The 20891-nt window shown below is 30.3% G+C and overlaps 1 protein-coding gene and 1 long non-coding RNA gene across 2 annotated transcripts; one reads left to right on the top strand and one right to left on the bottom strand.

The window, feature by feature from the left end:
• Positions 1 to 3801: 3801 nt before the first annotated feature.
• On the top strand, positions 3802 to 7645 carry LOC128042914 (receptor-like protein 7). The gene is made up of 2 exons (XM_052634348.1): positions 3802 to 7269; positions 7372 to 7645. Exon 1 carries the CDS (start codon positions 4015 to 4017, stop codon positions 7243 to 7245), a length of 3231 nt encoding a protein of 1076 aa, XP_052490308.1. The 5' UTR covers positions 3802 to 4014; the 3' UTR covers positions 7246 to 7269; positions 7372 to 7645.
• A 7029-nt stretch (positions 7646 to 14674) lies between these two features.
• Positions 14675 to 15563, bottom strand: LOC105790153 (uncharacterized). The gene is made up of 2 exons (XR_001132417.2): positions 15353 to 15563; positions 14675 to 15060 (listed from the first exon to the last, which is right to left on the bottom strand). It is a non-coding gene; the product is annotated as an uncharacterized LOC105790153 (long non-coding RNA).
• Between the last annotated feature and the right edge of the window lie 5328 nt (positions 15564 to 20891).

Here is a 20891-nt window from a genome sequence, read left to right as displayed (position 1 = left end):
ATCTTCATCAAGATCAGAAATTGAGGCATGGGCTTAATAAAATGCTAAGCAACAATCACAAAAACATAGAAATTGTCAAAAATGGATCAAAACACATACCTTAATCACCAAATATCAAAGCCGAACCCTAGCTTAGTCTTTTTCTTTTCTTTTCTTGTTATTTTCGGCCAAAGATGAACATAATGCCTATTTTCATACTTTTGTTTTATTATTTCATCATTTAATTATCAATTTCCATTTTTAACCTTTATAATATCATTTAAAATCCACTAAGTAATGTCCAACTTTTTCATTTAATGCATTCAATGGTTAAATAACCACATAATGACCTCCTCTTTATAAAGACACATCAATTCGGCCATTATTCAAATAGAAGGACAATTTTTCATTTTTTGTGATTTAGTTCTTTTTGCAAATTAAGCACACAAACGATCAAATTTAATCACGGAAATTTCACACATACCAATTCACATGCTGTAGACTCGAAAAATAATATTAAAATATTTTTTGGACACGGATTTGTAGTCCCAAAACCACTATTCCGACTAGGGTCTAAATCGAGCTGTTACATGAATGTTTTTGTGTTTATCATAATTTCTTAATTTGTATTTATGGGTGTTGTGTAATTATGTTTCAGTAGCATAAACTTAAAACTGTTAAGCAAATATTACTGTGCCAAATTCTAGTTGTTATGAAGGAGTTTAAATAATCAATGCAAGTAATTGTAAATTATAAGATTCAAATATTAGATCTGTTGGATTTACTGAAATAATTGATTTGTTGTTATTCTATTTTCAATTATTTTCTTAATTATTAATGAATAGTTGTGTTGTAAAGGTGTGTAACTTTTGTACGCTAACTTTATGTAAACTTATTTTGTAAAACAACATAATTTTATGAAAAGGATACGTCTCAATGAATGGGTATCTCATTAAATGTCTATATGAAGAACTTTTCTATTAGTCAGTTTTACGATTATGTTTGGATTGTTGATGACTTTGTTGTATCTTGAAGGCGTTTAAGAACATTAAGATTGTTAGGAAAATAGATAGGAAAGTTGAAACAAAAAATTTAAATAATAATATTAAAATATAATGACTTTGCCTTGTATAAAACACTTTTCTTAAAGCTTTAAAATGCCTTCTTCATATGAGAATTTTATATATGGTGGACAAAGGAAGAATTATTCTATGGCTATTACAAGTATGGTCTTTGATTACAATATAAGTCAATTAATTGTTTCATTTTGTTGCATATTTTTTTCATGTTATTTGGAATATAATTTATGGATAGATAATTTCAAGAATTTAGTTAAAATGATGCATAATTTTTTTTATAACTTTTAATAGCATTACTGACAAACAAAAAATTCTATCGATAAATGATTGTCACAAAATCATATGGTAACAGAACTGTCAGCAAAAAGGCTGTCGACAACACTTTTAGTGGCGAATCAGCGTCAGTATAGACCAAAATTGTATTTATTGCTGTCGGTAAAGGCTTATATGAATGTTCTCTATAGTAACGTTATATCTTCATCAAGGTATATCCCACTGGTCTCCTGGTATAATTCTTCAAGCCTATAGTGACTTTTTATGCTTTATAGTAACGAATATTTTTGCTATCGCTAATATTTTTGCTGTTGTGTATTTAATATTTATATGTATGTGAAAGAAAGAAATAAAGAAATCATTAAAGGGTTAGTGCCTATTGGATTTTGGAATGGAAATGCCTGTTGGTTCCGACAATCTTGAATTTTAAATGGTGAAGGGTTATTCATTTGGTTGATTAAATAATATAAGGGTAAACTACAAAAATGGTCACTTTTGTTTGCCTTAAATTACATATTAGTCACTTATGTTTGAAATGTTATGTTTTAGTCACTTATGTTATTGTTTTGTTACGAAGTGGTCACTCTACCATTAAACTCCGTTACCTCCTTAACGACAGTCCTACATGGCAGTCTAAATGGGTTTTAAATGCCAACTTGGATGTCTAGTTGCTAGGATAAAAATAGGGTTTTTAATTAAATAAATTTAATTTGGACTACCACGTAGGAAATCCAATTTGGACTGTTAGGGAGGAACAAAGCTTAACAGTGGAGTGACCATTTCGTAACAAAGCAATAACGTAAGTGACTAAAACGTAACATTTCAAACATAAGTGACTAATAGGTAATCTAAGGCAAACAAAAGTGATTATTTTTATAGTTTACCCATAATTAAATAGTAATGTTACAATATATATATTGTTTTGATATATTGAATGCCAAATAGGATGCCCATGTGGTAGACTAAATGAAACAATTTTCCACACCATAGACTGGCATTGCTGTTGCAAATCCAACTAATGGCACCACTTGTAGATCCTCTATTATAACTTTTTGACCACTTTGGAGCCATTCCAGGAAAGAGTTTGGATATGCTCAACGTTGGTTCCAAATTGCTTTAAGAACCAATTATCTTGACTTATTTTATAAGTAATAATACCCAATTCAAAATATTTGTACACACATTCTAAAGTTGCTTTCCAAAACATATATAATCACCATTAACTTCAAAACATTTAAACCCATATTCAAACCCTAAACACCTAAACACTGACTTTGACCCATCTAGTCTTCCAAGCCTATTATCACTGATTCCATCCATATCCCATCACATACTTGTTAAATTTAATTTCTAACATTTATATCTTTTATCAATTTGACTATTATTCCTTTTTTAGCTAAACTTCATCCTCAAAATTAAAAAAGAGAGTAAAATTGACCTTCAATTTTTTAAAAAGAGTCAGATTGATTTCTTTTTAAAGGAAATACTGACCAAAATATTATATTTTTAAGCACAATAGTCTATATGGCAATTTACGCATACTTCATGCTAATATTTTTGAAAATTTATGAACTTTTTATAATTTAAAATTTGATTTTTTATATCATATGTTGATGTGACATATAAGATTAATAGTGTCATATTGAGGTGAAGTGCATGTGGACTGCCACGAAGATTATCATGCCAGCTTTATTAAAAAAAATTGTTATTTAGTCAGTATTTTCGTTAAAGAAAAATGACTTGACATTTTTTGAAAGGTTAATGGTCCAATTTAACTAAAAAGAAATAAGGGCCAAATTGACAAAAAAAAATGTAAATGTTGAGAGCTAAATTTATCATTATGCCTAATTTCTAATATGAAAATTTTGGTTTAAGTAACCCTCAATCCCTACCTATACTCTTTCAATTTTTAAAATTTAGTCTCTTTAATTACTTTTTTATTTGAAAATTAAAGTTTAATTGATAACACTATTAATGACTGTCACATTTCAAGATTAAAATTAAATTTTAGTCCCTTTAATTACTTTTTTTATGTGGCATTTCAATATTAAAAAACCTTATTTAAAAATAAAATTTAATTCATAACCCATATTAAATTTAACATAAAAAATTAAGAGTATTATCAAAATTTAAAAAGTGACTTTTTTTGTACAAAATGAAAAGTAGAGAATGAAATGGGAAATGAAGAAAATATGTAAGTCCTGAATTTTAAAATGGGATAGACTTTTGTGGTACAACTAACACTTGCTTGATTTGAAATTCATTATTGATGTTTTCACTCTTTTTTATTTTTCTTTTTCATGCCTTCACTTGAGATTTAAGTAGATATGATTTGGATTTTCTTGTTTAATATTTATTGTAATTAAATTATGAACCATTAATAAACGATAATGATTAAATTAAGATTTATTGATAAAATAAGCTCTCAATTTTTTTTTAAAAATTCAATTAAGCATTTTTGAACTTTTTGCATTTAATTGAGTCATTGAAATAACAAAATTGATCAAATAATGTCTTTGACCTATATTGATTACAACTGACTAAATAGCCTCTTTGACCGATGTTGACTGTTAGGTCTAATTCCATAAAAAGAGACGAGAAGGAACATCCTTATTTATATTAAGGATTAGTCAATGGCTAATTTTGTGGGGGTTGAAATGTTTACTTAATTGAATTGAAACGAATGTCTTCACTGTTTTTACCAAACCTTTTTACTTGGAATTATGACTTGCTTGTTCTTATAATACACATCCCTTTGTTTCTTCACTTTGTACTTGTTCCTTTTTTGGACAAACATAAAAATATGGGAAGCCTTTGCCTGGTGTTGGTGGTCTTGCAACTTTCATGGAGTTTGTCTTTCTCTGTTCCTCCATCCTCTCATTTATGTCTCCCACACCAGAGAGATGCTTTGCTCCATTTTAAAACCACCATTTCTGTTGATTGTGAATTTTTTTATTATGGAGATACTTACCCCAAGATGCACATGGAGTCATGGAACAAAAGCATTGATTGTTGTTCATGGGAGGGAGTGAAATGCGACCACGTGACTGGTCATGTGATCGGCATCCATCTTAGTCAGAGTTGCCTTGGTGGTTCTCTCTTTGCAAACAACAGCCTCTTTCAACTTCACAACCTCCAATGGCTTGACTTGAGCTACAACAACCTCGAAGGCTCTCTTCTTGAGAACAGTAGCAACTTGTTTCACTTTCATGGACTACGACGACTCAACCTTGCTGGTAATCGTTTCAATGGCACCATCTCATCAAAGTTATTTAGCCAGTTAGTGAGTTTAACCCATCTTAATCTCGCTGTTAATGACTTCTCTGGCTTAATCTCGCATCAAATCAATGTCTTGTCAAGTTTGGTTTCACTTGATCTTTCCAGCTCTTCTTCTGACTTGAGATTTGATGGCCAAGGTTTTGACATGCTTGCAAGAAACTTGACCAAATTAAGAAACCTTGTGCTTGACTATGTAGATATGTCTGATGTTGCACTTACTTCCTTTCTAAACTTGTCTTCATCACTTGAACATATGAGTCTCTCATTTTCTCAATTACATGGGGAATTCCCAACTCAAGTTTCTCAGCTTCCAAACCTCAAACTTATAGATTTAAGTAGGAGTAAAAATCTCAGAGGTTATCTCCCTAACACAAACTGGAGTCATGCCCTTGAGTTGTTGGACTTTTCCCATTGTGGCTTTAGGGGGTCAATTCCAGCATCATTTGGAAATCTCACTCAAATCATTTCCGTTGATTTAGAAAGAAACTCGCTTGAAGGACAGATTCCAGATGTTTTTGGAAACCTTAGAAAATTAACTACCTTGAGATTATCTTCTTGCAATCTGAGTGGTCCACTTCCAATAACTATCTTCAACCTCACAAAAATTATCCGTTTGGATTTGTCAAACAATCACTTGGAAGGTCCGTTGCCAAATCATGTTAATAAGCTTCAATTTCTAAAGGAACTTCGGTTAGATAATAACTCTATAAGTGGTGGAGTACCATCTTGGTTGTTTACTCTGCCATCTCTTCCAATCTTGGACCTCGGTTATAACAAACTAGTTGGTCCGATTGATCGAATTCAGAAGCCTAGTTCCATCAAAGAGGTTCATTTGAGTAATAATAACATCGGTGGTTCAATACCTTATTCCATTTTTTATCTTGTGAACCTTACTTTACTTGACTTGTCTTCAAACAACTTGAGTGATCCAATACCCGATTCCCTTTTTGATCTTACGAACATTAGTTATCTTGATTTGTCATCAAACAACTTGAGTGGTGTGATCAAGTCAAATATGCTTTCAAAACTCACGAGTCTTTACTTTCTTCTTGTTTCAAGTAATAGTTTATTATCATTAAGCACAAGCGGCAATGATGTGAACTATTCTTTCCCCCAGCTTGCAATTGTGAACTTCTCTGGTTGTAGCGTAAGGCAGTTCCCGAATTTCTTTCAAACATCGAACTTGGAGGAATTAGATCTTTCCAATAACATGATTTCTGGTGGAATTTCCAAATGGGAAGCTGAAGGGTGGGAAGGATTGCGGTACTTGGACCTTTCTCATAACTTTTTGACTGCTTTGGAGCAATTTCCGGGAAACAATTTGGAATATCTCAACCTTCATTCCAACTTTCTTCAGGGACCAATTCTCTCAACTTGCTTGAGTCCTCAAATTCCAATTTTAAAGGAGCTGTTTGGGATCATCATTTCAAAGAATAAATTGACAGGAAACATCCCTTCTTCTATTTGCAAATTGAGTTTACTTAGCGTTCTGGACTTGTCTGAAAACAGCTTGACTGGAACTATTCCTGATTGTCTTGGAAATTTGAGCTCTTTGCAGTTGATGGATTTGCAGGTGAACAACTTGTATGGGAAGATCCCTAATTCTTTTGTGAATAATTGGAAGTTGAGCCATCTTTTACTCAATGACAATCAATTGGAAGGATTAGTACCACCATCATTGGCTAATTGTACTTCGTTGGAACTTTTAAATTTAGGGAACAACAAGTTAAGGGATAAATTTCCCCATTGGTTAGCTTCACTTTCAAGATTGCAAGTTCTCATCCTAAGATTTAATAGATTTTATGGATTCCTGCCTCATTCCATAGCTTCATATGACTTCTTGGCATTGCGAATATTTGATCTCTCTGAAAATGAGTTCACAGGTACATTGTCCACGAAACTCTTTCGAAATTTGAGAGCAATGAAAGATAAACATAAACAACAATCATACTCCTCAAGTTTCCAATATGACGGTGAGTTTTATGAAATTCCTGTGAATTTAACAACGAAAAGATTGGAGCTTGAATTTACGAAGGTCGTGGCCAATTTCGTATCTATGGACTTGTCGAACAACCAATTTTGTGGGAAAATTCCTGAGAACGTCGGGCAACTTATTTCCCTGCAAATGCTCAACTTCTCTCACAATAACTTCATTGGTCCTATCCCAACATCGTTTGGAAATTTGGTAGCACTTGAATCATTGGATCTTTCATCAAACAAGCTCAATGGCAGGATTCCTTCTCAAATGACGAAGCTGACATTTCTTGAAGTATTGAATCTTTCAAACAACAATCTTGTTGGACCAATTCCTCATGGGAATCAATTCGATACCTTTGATAATGATTCCTACAACGGTAACTCGGGATTGTGTGGATTACCATTGTCCAAGCAATGCGTCAACCATGTGGGGGCCGAACCGCCTTCACCATTGGTGGTGGAACATGAAGGTTCTGTAATACCCTTCTTTTGGGAAGTTGTAATGATGGGGTATGGAAGTGGAGTGGTGCTAGGATTGAGCCTGGGTTACATTGTATTCACAACCGGAAGGCCATGGTGGTTTATTAGAAAAGTGGAAAGAGACTGGCAATACAATTTCTCGAGGTGGGTACGAAGAAACAGAGTAAGAAGAAACTAGCTTTCCATCCTGCATCTTGCTCAGGTGAGTTCCCTTTTTAACAAGTATTTCATAAGTTTCATCTTTCTTAATCTAATTAAGTTAACACATATTTTCTAATCTTTCTGTTTTTGTAATTTGTGATAGTGGCATTGAAACTCGGGATTGAATTGGATGGGAAGATTCAACATGTTCAGTTTTCATGAGAACGATTAGAATAAATAAGTGGGGGTGTTGTTAATTTAGCAGATGATATAAATGTTTTTGTGTTCATCATAATTTCTAAATTTGTATTTGGGGTGTTATGTAATCATGTTCAAATACTGCAAACATAAAATTGTTAAGCAAATATTACTGTAACTGTCAAATTTTTGTTGTATGAATTCTAATGCCAAATTCTAGTTGTTATGAAGGAGATTAATCAATGGAATTTGTATTTCACAAGTAATTCGAAATTACAAGATTCAAATAGTAAATTTGTTAAGTTTATGGAACAATTGAAGTGTTATTCTTTTCTACTTTCAATTCTTTTTAACTTAAAAAAATCAAGAATGCAAAAAAAATATTTTTTTAATTTAAAATTTAAATTTTTATGAAAATAAAAGCAATAAAATTTAAGTAAAGAAAATGGGTAGCAAAGAAAATATGGAAGTCGTCTAAAATGAGATAGACTTTTGGGATAGACACAAACATTTTCTCTGTTTCTAAAGAAGATTGATGACCTAAGACAATCTCTTCTTTGTCTTTTGCAATGTTTTCTTCTATAGTTCTTTTTTTTCATTCAAGATTTGTCGTTATCTCCTAATAAAATTGTCTCCAAAATTAGATTATGTATTCTCTCCTTAAGACAGCTGAAAGTAAAATAAAATCGTCTTTCTTCGATTGTTAATATCAATGGTTATGAATACAGTGAACGAATCAAAATTTAAGTAACTTTTCTTAACTGCCCTTAGATATAAACCTTCTTTCGATTGATCATCATAGCAATATATGATTATTCTTCCTTTTTTTAAACCCAACAAATTTTGCTAGTTGTTATCAGGATTTCTCACTCATGGCTCCAATGATAAATTCTTGAAATCTCAGCAATCCACCATCAGTAACTAAGTTAAACTTCTGATTCACGGTCTAACTAGCTCATATGGTTCATTTTCAACATTAATTTTTGTTTGTAACAAGAAGTAGAAAAGGAAAAGCAATGTAGTGTTGCTTGAACCAGATTTGACCGGACTGGCTGATCGGATCGGGAATCGGCCAAGTTACCGGTTCGAAAAAGAGCTCTGAACCAATTGATTTGAGAATCAATATGAACCGGTTGAATCAAGCAAGCAATTAGTTGAATTAAATTTTTTGAGTATAGGAACAAAATGCAATCTAATTTGTAATAGAAAGACTTCCACCATACTTTTATCTCTAAAATTAAACTTGACCCCCAACATCAGAGTGTTCATCTGGAGGTAATGGAAAATATTGTCCACAACTTTTATTGAGCATTGATAATTTCGAACATGAGAAAATATTGCCCACAACTTCATAATTGGAGTGTTGATTGGGAGGTAAAGGAGTTGGTACAATGAAACACTTGGTTGATTTCTTATAACAAAATTGAAGATTGGGGAACTAATTACCTCATCCTACTGAGATTGGTAAGATTCTGGCTGAATGCAGACGTTTGGGGTCAAATTTCTGGTCTTGCCACTTTCAATACGTCAATGGAAATGTGAATAGGGACAATCAAAGCTCCTATTGATACATAATGAAGTTTATTTCTCAAAAAGAAAAATTGGTCACTCACTCAAAATTTAATTAGAGATGATTTTAATTTTTTTAATTCACAGTTAGTATTTAATGTTTTGAAGATCGGGTCACTAATAAATTTTAGGGATAATATAATTTTTAACTTGGTTCATTTTAATATCTAAACATGGATTCGATCAAGATTTGATAACGTAACCAATATTCTTAAAACAGAACTGAATTGATTAACCAAACGAATTAAGCCGAGAACTTATCAATATACTAGAAAGTGAAGAAAACATGAAGTTTTCTCCAAAAGAAAAAAACCTTCCCACTGCATAAATTAGCTCTAGTTGCAAATCCAACTAATGGCACTGATAAGAATTTTTTTTAACAATAAGGAAAAAAAACTTTCATGAATAACCAGTCAACAGTTCAAAGATTTATAAATTTGAAACTCTTGTTTCAATGCAAAAGCAGATAATACCCAAATAGATAATTATTGCAGTTCATTTTATCCTCGTTTGGTGAACTATTGTTTTTGAGTATGGGAAAATATTGTCCACAACTTTTATTGAACATGAGAAAATATTGCCCACAACTTTATAATTGGAGTGTTGATTGGGAGGTAAAGGAGTTGGCATAATGAAAGACTTGGTTGATCTCTTCCTATAACAAAATTGAAGATTGGGGAACTTACCTCGTCCTGCTAAGATTGGTACCATTCTGGCTGAATGCAGACGTTTGGGATCAAATTTCTGGAAATCGAAAAGGAAAAGGAAAAGCAGTTTGAACCAAATCGGATTAGATTAATCGGTTGAAGTACGAGTCCGAATAAGAGCTTTGAACCAGTTAATTCGAAAGCTGATACAGACCAGTTGAATCGAGCAAAAAATGAGTTTGAATCGAATTTTTTGAATATAAAAAATAAAATATAATTAAACTCATAATATAAAGACTTCCATAATACTATCATCGGAGCATTAAAAAGGAAAATAATGTCGACAACTTTTATTGAGCATTGATAATTTTGAACATGAGAAAATATTACGCATACATTTATTTCTCGCACATGACCAAGTCAACTCATATGTCGTAAAGCTTCTTAATTTGAAATTTATTTCCTTGATTATTTTTCCCTTTTGATATTTTGGGTTTAATTGCCTTAAATCCCTTTTTTTATATGCAGAGTTACACATAAATTAAATACAAATCTTTTATGTGTAGAATGTCACGTCAAATATTTAACTGTAGGTTAACTTTTTCTATCTATTTTGGGTGAATTAAAATAACAAACACGGTTATTTAAAAGATTAAAATAAAGCTGGAAAATGGATATAGTTAAGATGTTTTTTTATAAAGACGGAGGACTAAATAAATTATTTTGCCTATTATGGGTTCACTCGATATTTAAATAGATACGAGTCACTAATTAATCATTAATTATGTTAAAATTTAATGAATAAAAAATTTTGAATAAAAATAAAGTTGTAAATCATATCAAAATTTTAGTTTAACTATGTCCCACTTCTTGTATTGTTCCAAGTTTTAAAATTTAATCTTTTATTTTAAAATTAAGGTCTCATTAATAATATTATAAATGAACTTATGAAACACATTTAAAATCAACATAACTAACAATATTATCAATCGGGCTATAATTTTAAATCAAACAAATATAAAGATTAAATTCTTAGAATTAAAAGTATAGGGATTAAATTTTAAAAATTCAAAGGATATAAGAATTAGAAACCACAAATTTTAAATATCAAATAAATAAATATGCATAAAAGTATTTAAAAATATGATAAATTATTTTAATAAAATTAAATAGTTTAATTCAATAAAATTATCGAAAATTTTAAAATTAAATTAAAAATAAATAAGTGAACTTTTGTTACAAAATAAAAGTAGACAAAGGAGGAGTTGGTGGCAAAGTTTAATAGTAACATTCAATCACATAAAAGTTTAATGGTAAATTTCTGATTGAGCATTAGTTTGATTAGCATGAGTATTATTGTCAAAATAAGATAATGTGGGTTCGAGTGTGTTGAAACGTATTATATATCCTTCAATTCTCTTAACTTGCCCTAATTACGGCCTCCTAAAATGGAAAATTTTCTATTTAGGCTCTTTAAAATTTTTAAAATTTTAAATTAGTTTACAATTTGGCCCCCTAAAAATGATAAAAATTTGATTTAATCCTTTAAAATTTATAAAGATATAGACTATTAGAATGGTAAAATTACATTCTTAATATCATAAAAATTACAATTTAAAAATTTTTCTGTTTTTACCCCTGCACTTTGGAGCAATTTCTAGGAAAGAGTTTGAAAATGCTTTAAGGTTATAAGCGTACAGGAACTAGGGACATTATTAGAGCACAAATTTTTAAATATCAAATAAATAAAAATGTATTAAAAGTATTTTAAAATATGATAAATTTTTTTTAACTAAAGTAAATAGAAGGAACATCCTTATTTATATTAAGGGCTTGGCTGTTGGTATAATACACGTCCCTTTGTTTCATAGCTTTCTACTTGTTTCTTTTTGGCGAAAAAAATTATGGGAAGCCTCTGCCTGGTTTTGGTGGTCTTGCAACTTTCATGGACTTTGTCTTCCTCTGTTCCTCCTCCATCCTCTCATTTATATCTCCCACACCAAGAAATGCTTTGCTCCATTTTAGAACCACTATTGCTGTTGATTGTCGTGGTTATGGAGATCCCAAGATTGACATAGAGTCATGGAACAAAAGCATTGTTTGTGATGAGAACTGATAATGTTTAGAAGAGATGCAAGACTTCTTTTGTAAGTGTCTTTATTTTAAAGAAATAAATTGTAATTAGGGTGGACAGGACTTTAATATAGGACTATAAATGAATAGAAGGCAATGGATTTGAGAAAATTTGAAGAAATGAACAAACATCACAAATGAAAATGATGAAATCCTTGGTTTAATTGATACCATGAAAAGCAGACCAAAGACTTTAGATGGTTTTTCTAGGTATATTTCTATGGAACACAATGTCATTCAATAATCAGAACAAAATCATTTCACTAGAACCACAGCACCTATGTTGTTCCGACTGTTCATTTTTTTCTTTCAAAATCCATATCTGAGTATGAAATTTTGACCCTTCAAGGATCCTCCAAATACATGAAAAGACTTCAAAAAATCCAAGCATCCATGTATTCAACAATGAGACTTAAATCCGAACAACATGCCTCAATGCTACTACATTGAATCGCCTTTTGTTTTCTTCTTCCGTGACCCTTTTAGGGCAGCCTTAGTTTTAGCCCATTCTTTCAATGAAGTAGAGCTTCTCATAAATGAACACGTCCCCCCTGTGCTAGTATCTACAGCAAAACCTTTGACTGGTTCAAAGTTCCTTATATTCTCAACAGCTGGTTCAAACTGGGGTGGAGGTACAAACCCATGTTGGAGGTCATTAAATGGGAAATAAAAAATGTCGTAAGGAGTAAAATGGGATTTTATTGATTTGTCGATTAAGAAAAATTAAGACAACGTTGGTTTGAATGTACTTATGTTAAAAATAGATTGTATATATTAAAAAAGACCTAATTTGAGGATCATATATCTACTTGTGTAATTGAAGCACGATCCATTGGCTAAAATTTATACATAGTCGATCATCATGATTAAAGTTTTCAAATAATAATAATAATAAAATTGTAAATTATATTTTGGTTTAATTATTTTGTTAATCCATACTCTTGCTTTAAAAATATAGTCATTATGTTTTTAAGTCTAATCGGTAACACTACTAATGAACTTTTATTAAGCTTAAATATGTAACATTTTAATATCTATACTGTCGAATCTAGGAGTGCTCAATTATAAATAGAGGCTTTTACCTCATTTGTAATCACTCAACTGTAAACCTTCAAAGTAATAGAATACTTTTGAGAGTATTTACTCAAATACTTGATATGTGCTATTTCTTTTTTAATTCAACATTCGAGCTCAATTGATAATACTATTAGTGAACTTCTTTACATTTAAATATGTGGCATTTTAGTATTTATAAGTCTAAAATTAAAATCCAATTCATATTATATAGATTCAAATTGATTATGAATCAATTAACATTATTTTCAATCAAACATTAATTTTTTAGGAATTGAAATTTAATTTTAAATCATACAACTAAAGGAATTAAAAGTAAATGGGCTAAATTTCAAAAATTTAAAGTGAATGGAGAACAGGGGAACTATTAGACCTAAAATTTTAAATATAAAATAAATAGAAATTTATAAAAATATTTTTAAAAATAATTTATTATTAACTAAATTAAATGGTCTAATTCAATGAAATTAAAAAATAATCAGAGCAGAAAGAAATAAAATTAGATTAAAAGTTAAATAAGTGACTTTTTTTTTTTTACAAGTAGAGAATGAAATGGAAATCAAGAAAATATGTAGAACCTAACTTCTAAAATGGGATAGACTTTTGAGGTACAACTAAGACTTGGTTGATTTGAAAATGATTATTGATGTTTTCACTCTTTTTTCTTTTCATTTTTTATGCCTAATTAAATTATGAACCATTAATAAACTATAATGATTAAATTAAGGCCCTCAAACTTTAATTAAAATCTTGATCAAGATCATATCAAGTACAAAGGAAATAGATTTGATTTGTAAATTATAAGATTGAAATAGTAGATTTGTTAGATTTAATCAAACAGTTGGTTTGGTATTCTTCTACTTACAATTATTGTTCTTAATGTAAAACCATCAACACTTAAAAGAGTAGAGAAGATAAACCCCATGTGATAGAGTCGATAGTTGTAGTATTAAGAGCAATGCCCGAAAGAATAAAATTGTTTATGCAATTCGATTTTCTTATGCTTATGGGGTCTTTCTCAAAATGATAATCCACTATCTTTCAACCTCGTACAACAAGTAATTGAAATCCTAACACACTCCTGTCGAAACCCTTTTTTGAAATCGACTTTTATTTTTTAAAATAAAAATGGAGTCGCCACCAATCTTTTTTATTTAGGTGTGATCGGGTCACCTTGAAATTCGACAATTTTAATAAAAGGTTAAATTTACTAAAACAGTGATTTTTGGTTTACAAACCCAGGAAATGGGTTCGGGAGTCGGTTATGCATGAGGAAGGATTAACCCCCTCATAACGCTCAAAATTAGTACCTGGTTGATTACTTGTGAATTAGAAGAAAATTTACAGTACGATCCCCTTTTTTGTATGATATTATTTGATTAAAATATCGCTAATTAAATCAAATTTTATGAAAAATATCTTCGTATTTTGAGTTAATAGGGAAGAAAATCATGTCTCGTAAGTTAGGGTACAATGTCTCGAATCTCCAAAAACAAGAAATTAAATCAAATTTTATGAAGAATGTCTTCGTATTTCAAGTTAATTGTGAAGAAAAACATGCCCCGTAAGTTAGGGCACGAAGTCTCGAATTCCCGAAAATAAGAATGCTCATTTTTTTAATTATTGCTCAAATCTTATATATTTTTAATTATTATTTCTTCCAAAAATGAGAAGGGACGTTCGATTATTTTGGTCCAAGGAGAAAATCGTACCCTGTAACTTAGGGACACAATTTCTCGAATCCTCAAAATAAAGAATATCACCTTACTCTTTATTCTTTTATGCGCTTATGCTGAAAAATGAATGTATGTAGCAATTGTTAACAATGTACGATAATGGAGAAAATTATGGTAAAATAACATAATTAATAAAAGAAAATGACAATAATATAATGAGTACAAATGAAAAAAAAATAAAAAAATATTCAATTAATAATATTATCTAATGATACTTGTAATACCCAATTTTTGTCCGGGCCCAAGTAAAACCTAAAGCCCAGATTACATCAAACCCAAAACCATAAATGAAGCCCAAATCACTAAGCCCAAACATTACCCTAACCCACTAGCCTAAAACACCAAAAAAACAAACAGCAGAAAGCCTAGGCGATAAGCAGCAGATCGACGCCACCATCGCCCCCACGTTGCGGCAACCGTCTCCACGCACGAACGCATAGCAACTGCCCACGTCGTCTCACCCACGTCTGGTAGCTTCGCACACCACGCACGTACCTACAACAAAGAAGCCACGAACATCACTAATAGGATATACGTACAGCAAATTGTAAAAAAGGATTGGCTATAAAAAGCCAATCGATTTCTGTAACAGGGTTAGAAAAATTTTGTATTGAAAACCATTTAAGAAAATAAAAAGAAAGAGGACAGAAAAGCAAAAGATTTTAAAGGTGAAGGATTCTTGATTTTCTTCTTTTGCTCTTGTTACTGTTGGCGTTAGATTTTTGTTTTTCTTCTGTTTTTTTTAATATTAAATAAGCAAAAGGGACAAAGGGGGAAAGGTTCTTACCGGTGGTAGTGCGCCGTCGAGTGCCGTCGTCGTCGTGGCCGGTTGGGAGCGGTTTTGGCGTGAAGAGTTGAGAAGAAGATGAAACAGTTTTTGCAGCTATTGCTGCTGCAGAAGCGTTTAAGTTTGAGATTGAAAAGGGTTTTAAGCACTGATGGGTTATTTCCGCTTTTAATCCTTCCATTTTATCCCATCATTTCAAAATCATTGTTGTTTGTTTTCAAATTTTTCCATGAAACATTATTAGTGTTTTGATTTAATCCAATGTTGCGCAATGCTTTGAGTGGTTTGGGTAAAATTGTTTTTTGGTCCTCCCCCTGGTTGCGCGTGTTTAAATTACTCCCTCTCTTATTTTATTTTCAAATTCAGCTCTCAAATTCTGTTTGGTTTTTAAATTTAATCCTTAATTTGTTTTTTTTTAGTTTTTTTATTATATTGCTTATATTGTTTATTAGTATAATTATTATTATATAATTATTATTGCACGTAAATATTTGCGCATATATATGTTAATATATATATGTATATTCAAAATGTTTTAAATACATATATGTAGTACGTATATATTTTATTATCATATCATTTTATTTTTATATATATTTTATATACATTCATATTTTTTATAATATTTATATTTTCATGTTTTATAATTCATATGTTCATACATTTTTATAACATGTACATATATTTTTGCATTCTTTTCAAGGCTTATTATAAATATTTTCCATTTTTATGCATTATACTTATACATTTTTTAAAATGTAATAATATATTTTATATGTATTTTATCATTGTTTTATTTTTATGACTTCCGTTTTTCTCTCATATCCATATATATATTTGCTAAAATTGTTTATATATCATACTTATGTATACACATAATTTAAATTAAAATATTTGTTTCATATTGCATTAACATTTTTAACATATTTTTAAAATACATTTTGATTTTGTCAAAACATTAAGATGATTTTCTTATGATCCAAAGGTTTTCAAAATAAAAGCGATATTCAAAGTTAGGAATTTTCAAGGAAAATTGAGCCCTAACGTATTGGGTTCTGATTTTCTTTGTTAATTCCAAATAACCGAGAATATTTGTTATTTAAAATATATAAGTAAAAATCATTTTTGGGAATTTAATTTGTTATGTCCTAACGTATTGGGCATGATATAATTGCTTCCTCTAAGTGAAGATTTACTTATAAAGCAAAAGTGATATTCAAAATTCGGGGATTTTGAGAAATTGTACCCTAACGTATTGGGTCTCAATTTCTTCGCATGACTTGAATAATTGACTATCCTTTTCAAATTTCAATATTTGAGTTTACAAAATCTTTTAAATTTTCGACATCAAGACATTAAATAATCAATTTGGTACTGATTTTTGGGCGTTACGAGGGTGCTAACCCTTCCTCGTACGTAACTGACTCCCGAACTCATTTTCTCAAATTTCGTAGACCAGAATATTTTTTTTAAGGTGGGCCGATCACACCTCAATAAAGGATCGTGGCGACTCCAATTTTTGTTTTTTTTAAGTCGATAACTTATTTTTGTTTTCAAAAAAATGGTTTCGACAACTTCCTGTTTTCTCAAATTTCGTAGACCAGAATTGTTTTTTTTTGTGAGCCGATCACACCTCAATAAAGGATCGGTGGCGACTCCAATTTTTGTTTTTTTTAAGTCGATAACTTATTTTTGTTTTCAAAAAAATATTTTTGACAATACTAATAATGAAATAATATAAAAAATGCATGATAATAATAGAATTATGTTCATAAAATATTGGTTCTTTGAGCGAATTTTAACAAAATTAATATCAATTAACAACAATAATTACTTAATAATGTTAGTAATATCAATAATTAAAAGTAAGGATCAAAATAAAATAATTGAAAAATCGACGGTAAAAAATGAAAAAAAGTAAATATATGGCCTTAATTAAATGAATGGAGGATTAAATTAAAATTCAAACAAAATTTAAAGCACAATTTGCAAGAAAAAAAATAAAGGAGAGGGGAATAAAGGAATAAATTAAAAATATAACAAAACTAAAAGCTTAAATTATGAAGAAACGAAACTTAAAGGATTAAATTAAAATAAGATAGAAAACTTTAGGGGGTCAAATGGAAATTATCCCCATCATATTGACACGTGTCACTCCTCAAGGGGTTAATGGTGGGTCAAGGGACTAAATTGCACAGGAATTTAAATTATGGGGCGAAAATTAAAACAAATAAAATCGAGTCGGTTTTTGGGTTAAGTTCAAAATGACGTCGTTTTGGGGTTTCTAAAGCCAGGCCAAAATGACATCATTTTGCTATGTCTATATAAGTTAAAATTTTGAAAAAAAATCATTTTAGCCTGTTCTTTAAAAAAAAAACTTTGTTCTCCTTTTTCTCTCTGAAGTGGCTTCAAGTCCAGCAACCGGGCCTACGAGTCTCCGCCGTGGTCGCTGGTCACTGGCGATGAAGATCACTGCCTCCGGTGGCCGGAGATCGCCAAAAAAATTCCCCAGAATCCTTTTTCACATAGACCTTTGATCTAGAGTCGGAATAACCGAAAACTTAGCCAAAATCACAGAAAAAGAGAGAAACCTTTCGGTTTCTACTCTCTCCGACAAGGCCCTCCATGGACCCTAAGGGGTCCGAGGCTTCTTGAGTTGGAGGGGACCTTCGGCAACAACGCAAAACAGGTAAAGTTTCTCCTTTTTTATTTTTTGTTTCAAAAAGAGAAATCAAAATAATAATAATAATAATAATAATAATAATAATAATAATAATAAACAATAAAATGTTACCTTTTTTAACTTTATGGTATTTTTATTTCGATTCTTCTAATACTTTTTTTGTATTTCAATGTATTCGATTCCCTTTTTCGTGTTACAAAGATCAGTTTTTATAACTGAAATAATATTACAATATATATTTTTTTGATTGCTTATTTCTGCCTTTTTTTCCTTTTTTGTGTTTTTTGCAAGGGCGGTGGAAGTCAACGAGGTTGCTGCTGCCGTTTTGGTGCAAGGGAGAAGGTTGTAGGCACCGCGTCCACTGACATGTCGGGGAGCGGCGCGACAGGGGGCTAGGGCAACTAGGTTTTCTGCTGAAAGATTAGGATTTTGGACCATTGGGCCTCTCTTTGTATTTGGGCTTGTAATAATTTTTTGGGGGCTTTCGGGCCTTGTAAATGGACTGTTATTTTTTTGTTGTTGTTTTATTATTGGGCGCGGGCAAAATTGGGCTCTTACAACTCCGATTTAGCAACCTCACTTTTGCACTTAAAAGATCTAGGTCACTTTCCATTAAATTTTCCCCCTGAAAACTTAGTTTGTAACCCAAGTGAGTCAATTGTTTACTTACAAAATGCACTAACAACAATCAATTCCTAATAAATATAATAAGTGCTAAAACTCTCACTCCAAAATAATTCCAAACAATATTAATTATAATGGTTAAATCATAATTATATTAAATTTTATATATACTCTTAAAAAATTAAATTATATATATCAAACTTACAAATTGTGATGAGTCTTTCTTAAAAAAAATAAACAATAGATTTTGAGGCGCGGATAACGCTTTTTAAAGAGAACTATTTGCCCCCACACAAAGCTATTAGAGGGATAAGACAAAGATCCTCCCGGGATACAATTAAGTTTTGAATTTTATTTGATTAGCAAAATCGAGGAATTTCTAAACTCTTACTCTAATTAATTTCTGAAAATGTGATTGATTGTAATTGGTTTTTGTGAGCATCATAGACCCTCTATTTATATGCACTCAAATGATGTTAATTTGAAGAATCACAACCTTTCATGTAAGAAATATGTCCCATGAAAATGTATCCATTGAATGATAAATTATCACATTCCAAAATTGAATAATTGCTCATCGATCGAAAATTGAATTTGCAATCTTATAATTTCCAACATATCATATAAGTAAAAAGAAATTATGATTTTTTTAATCAATGGAAGTCGCATTTGAAATGCAATTAAGGAAAAGTGTAATAACTTATTATTAATAAAATAAAAGTAAATAATGAAACGGGAAGTGATGAAAATGTGGAAGTCAAGGTCTCCTCATATGAAAACAAAAAGTAAGAGTTGAGCCTATTTGTTGCGACTTCTGTGAATGGGAGGAGAGAGACTTGAAAGTGTCATCAATTTACATAAAACATAGACTGGCATTGTTGTTGGAAATCTGACTTATGGCACTAGTAGTCGACCTCTCTCATAACTTTTGATCACTTGAGAGCAATTTCCAGGAAAGAGTTTGGAAATGCTCTTCCAGCCTGCTATAAGGGCCAAGTCTCTTGACTTATTTTATAAGTCGGAGGTGAATAGGAAAAATTCTACAAAACATCTTAGACTGCAATAATTCCCGAATACTGTTCCACACACTTTCAAAATAGATACAGTTATTTGAAAGGTTAAAACAAAGCTGAAAAATAGATATGATTGGAGAACTAAATAAATCATTCTACCTATCTATTATGGGTTCACTCGATATTTAAATAGATACGATTTTAATTTTCATGGTTAGTACTTAATGTGATTGAAGTACGAGTCACTAAATTAATCATTACTTATGTTAAAATTTAATGAATAATGATTTTTAAATAAAAAATAAAGTTGTAAGTCATATCAAAATTTTAGTTTAACTATATCCCACTTGTATTGTTCAAGTTTTAAAATTAAGGTCTCATTAATAATATTATTAATGAACTTATGGAACATATGACATTTTAGCATTTAGAGGTTTTATTTAAAATTAAAATCTAATTCATAATACATTTAAAATCAACTTAACTAATAATATTATCAATTTTTTAAATCAAACAAATATAAAGATTAAATTCTTAGAATTAAAAGCATAGGGATTAAATTTTAAAAATTCAAAGGGTATAAGAACTAGAGACATTATTAGACCACAAATTTTAAATATTAAATAAATAAATATGCATAAAAGCATTTAAAAATATGATAAATTATTTTAATAAAATTAAATAGTTTAATTCAATAAAATTATTGAAAATTTTAAAAATAAATTAAAAATAAATAAGTGAACTTTTGTTACAAAATAAAAGTAGACAATGGAGGATAATTAAAAAAAAAATCGAAGTTGGTGGCAAAGTTTAATAGCAACATTCAATCACATAAAAGTTTAATGGTAAATTTCTAATTGAGTATTACTTTGATTGGCATGGGTATTATTGTTAGAATAGGAAGATGTGGGTTCGAGTGTGTTAAATCGCATTATCCTCCAATTCTCTTAATTTGCCTTAATTAGGGCCTCAAGTGGAAAATTTTCTATGTAGGCTCTTTAAAATTTTTAATTAGCAAAGGTAAAATTACACTTTAACCTTCCAAAAATGGTAAAACTTTGACATAATCCCCTAAAAATTATAAAAATATAGACTATTAAAATGGTAAAATTAAATTCTTACTATCGTAAAATTACAATTTAGTTTTGGCCCCTAATTTTACCCCTGCACTTTGGAGCAATTTCTAGGAAAGAGTTTGAAAATGCTTTAAGGGCCAATT

This window comes from Gossypium raimondii, chromosome 8 (assembly GCF_025698545.1).
Source record: "Gossypium raimondii isolate GPD5lz chromosome 8, ASM2569854v1, whole genome shotgun sequence".
Classification (NCBI taxonomy): Eukaryota; Viridiplantae; Streptophyta; class Magnoliopsida; order Malvales; family Malvaceae; genus Gossypium; species Gossypium raimondii.
Note: the sequence above shows the minus strand (reverse complement) of the source record. Positions and strands in the feature narration are given on the sequence as shown.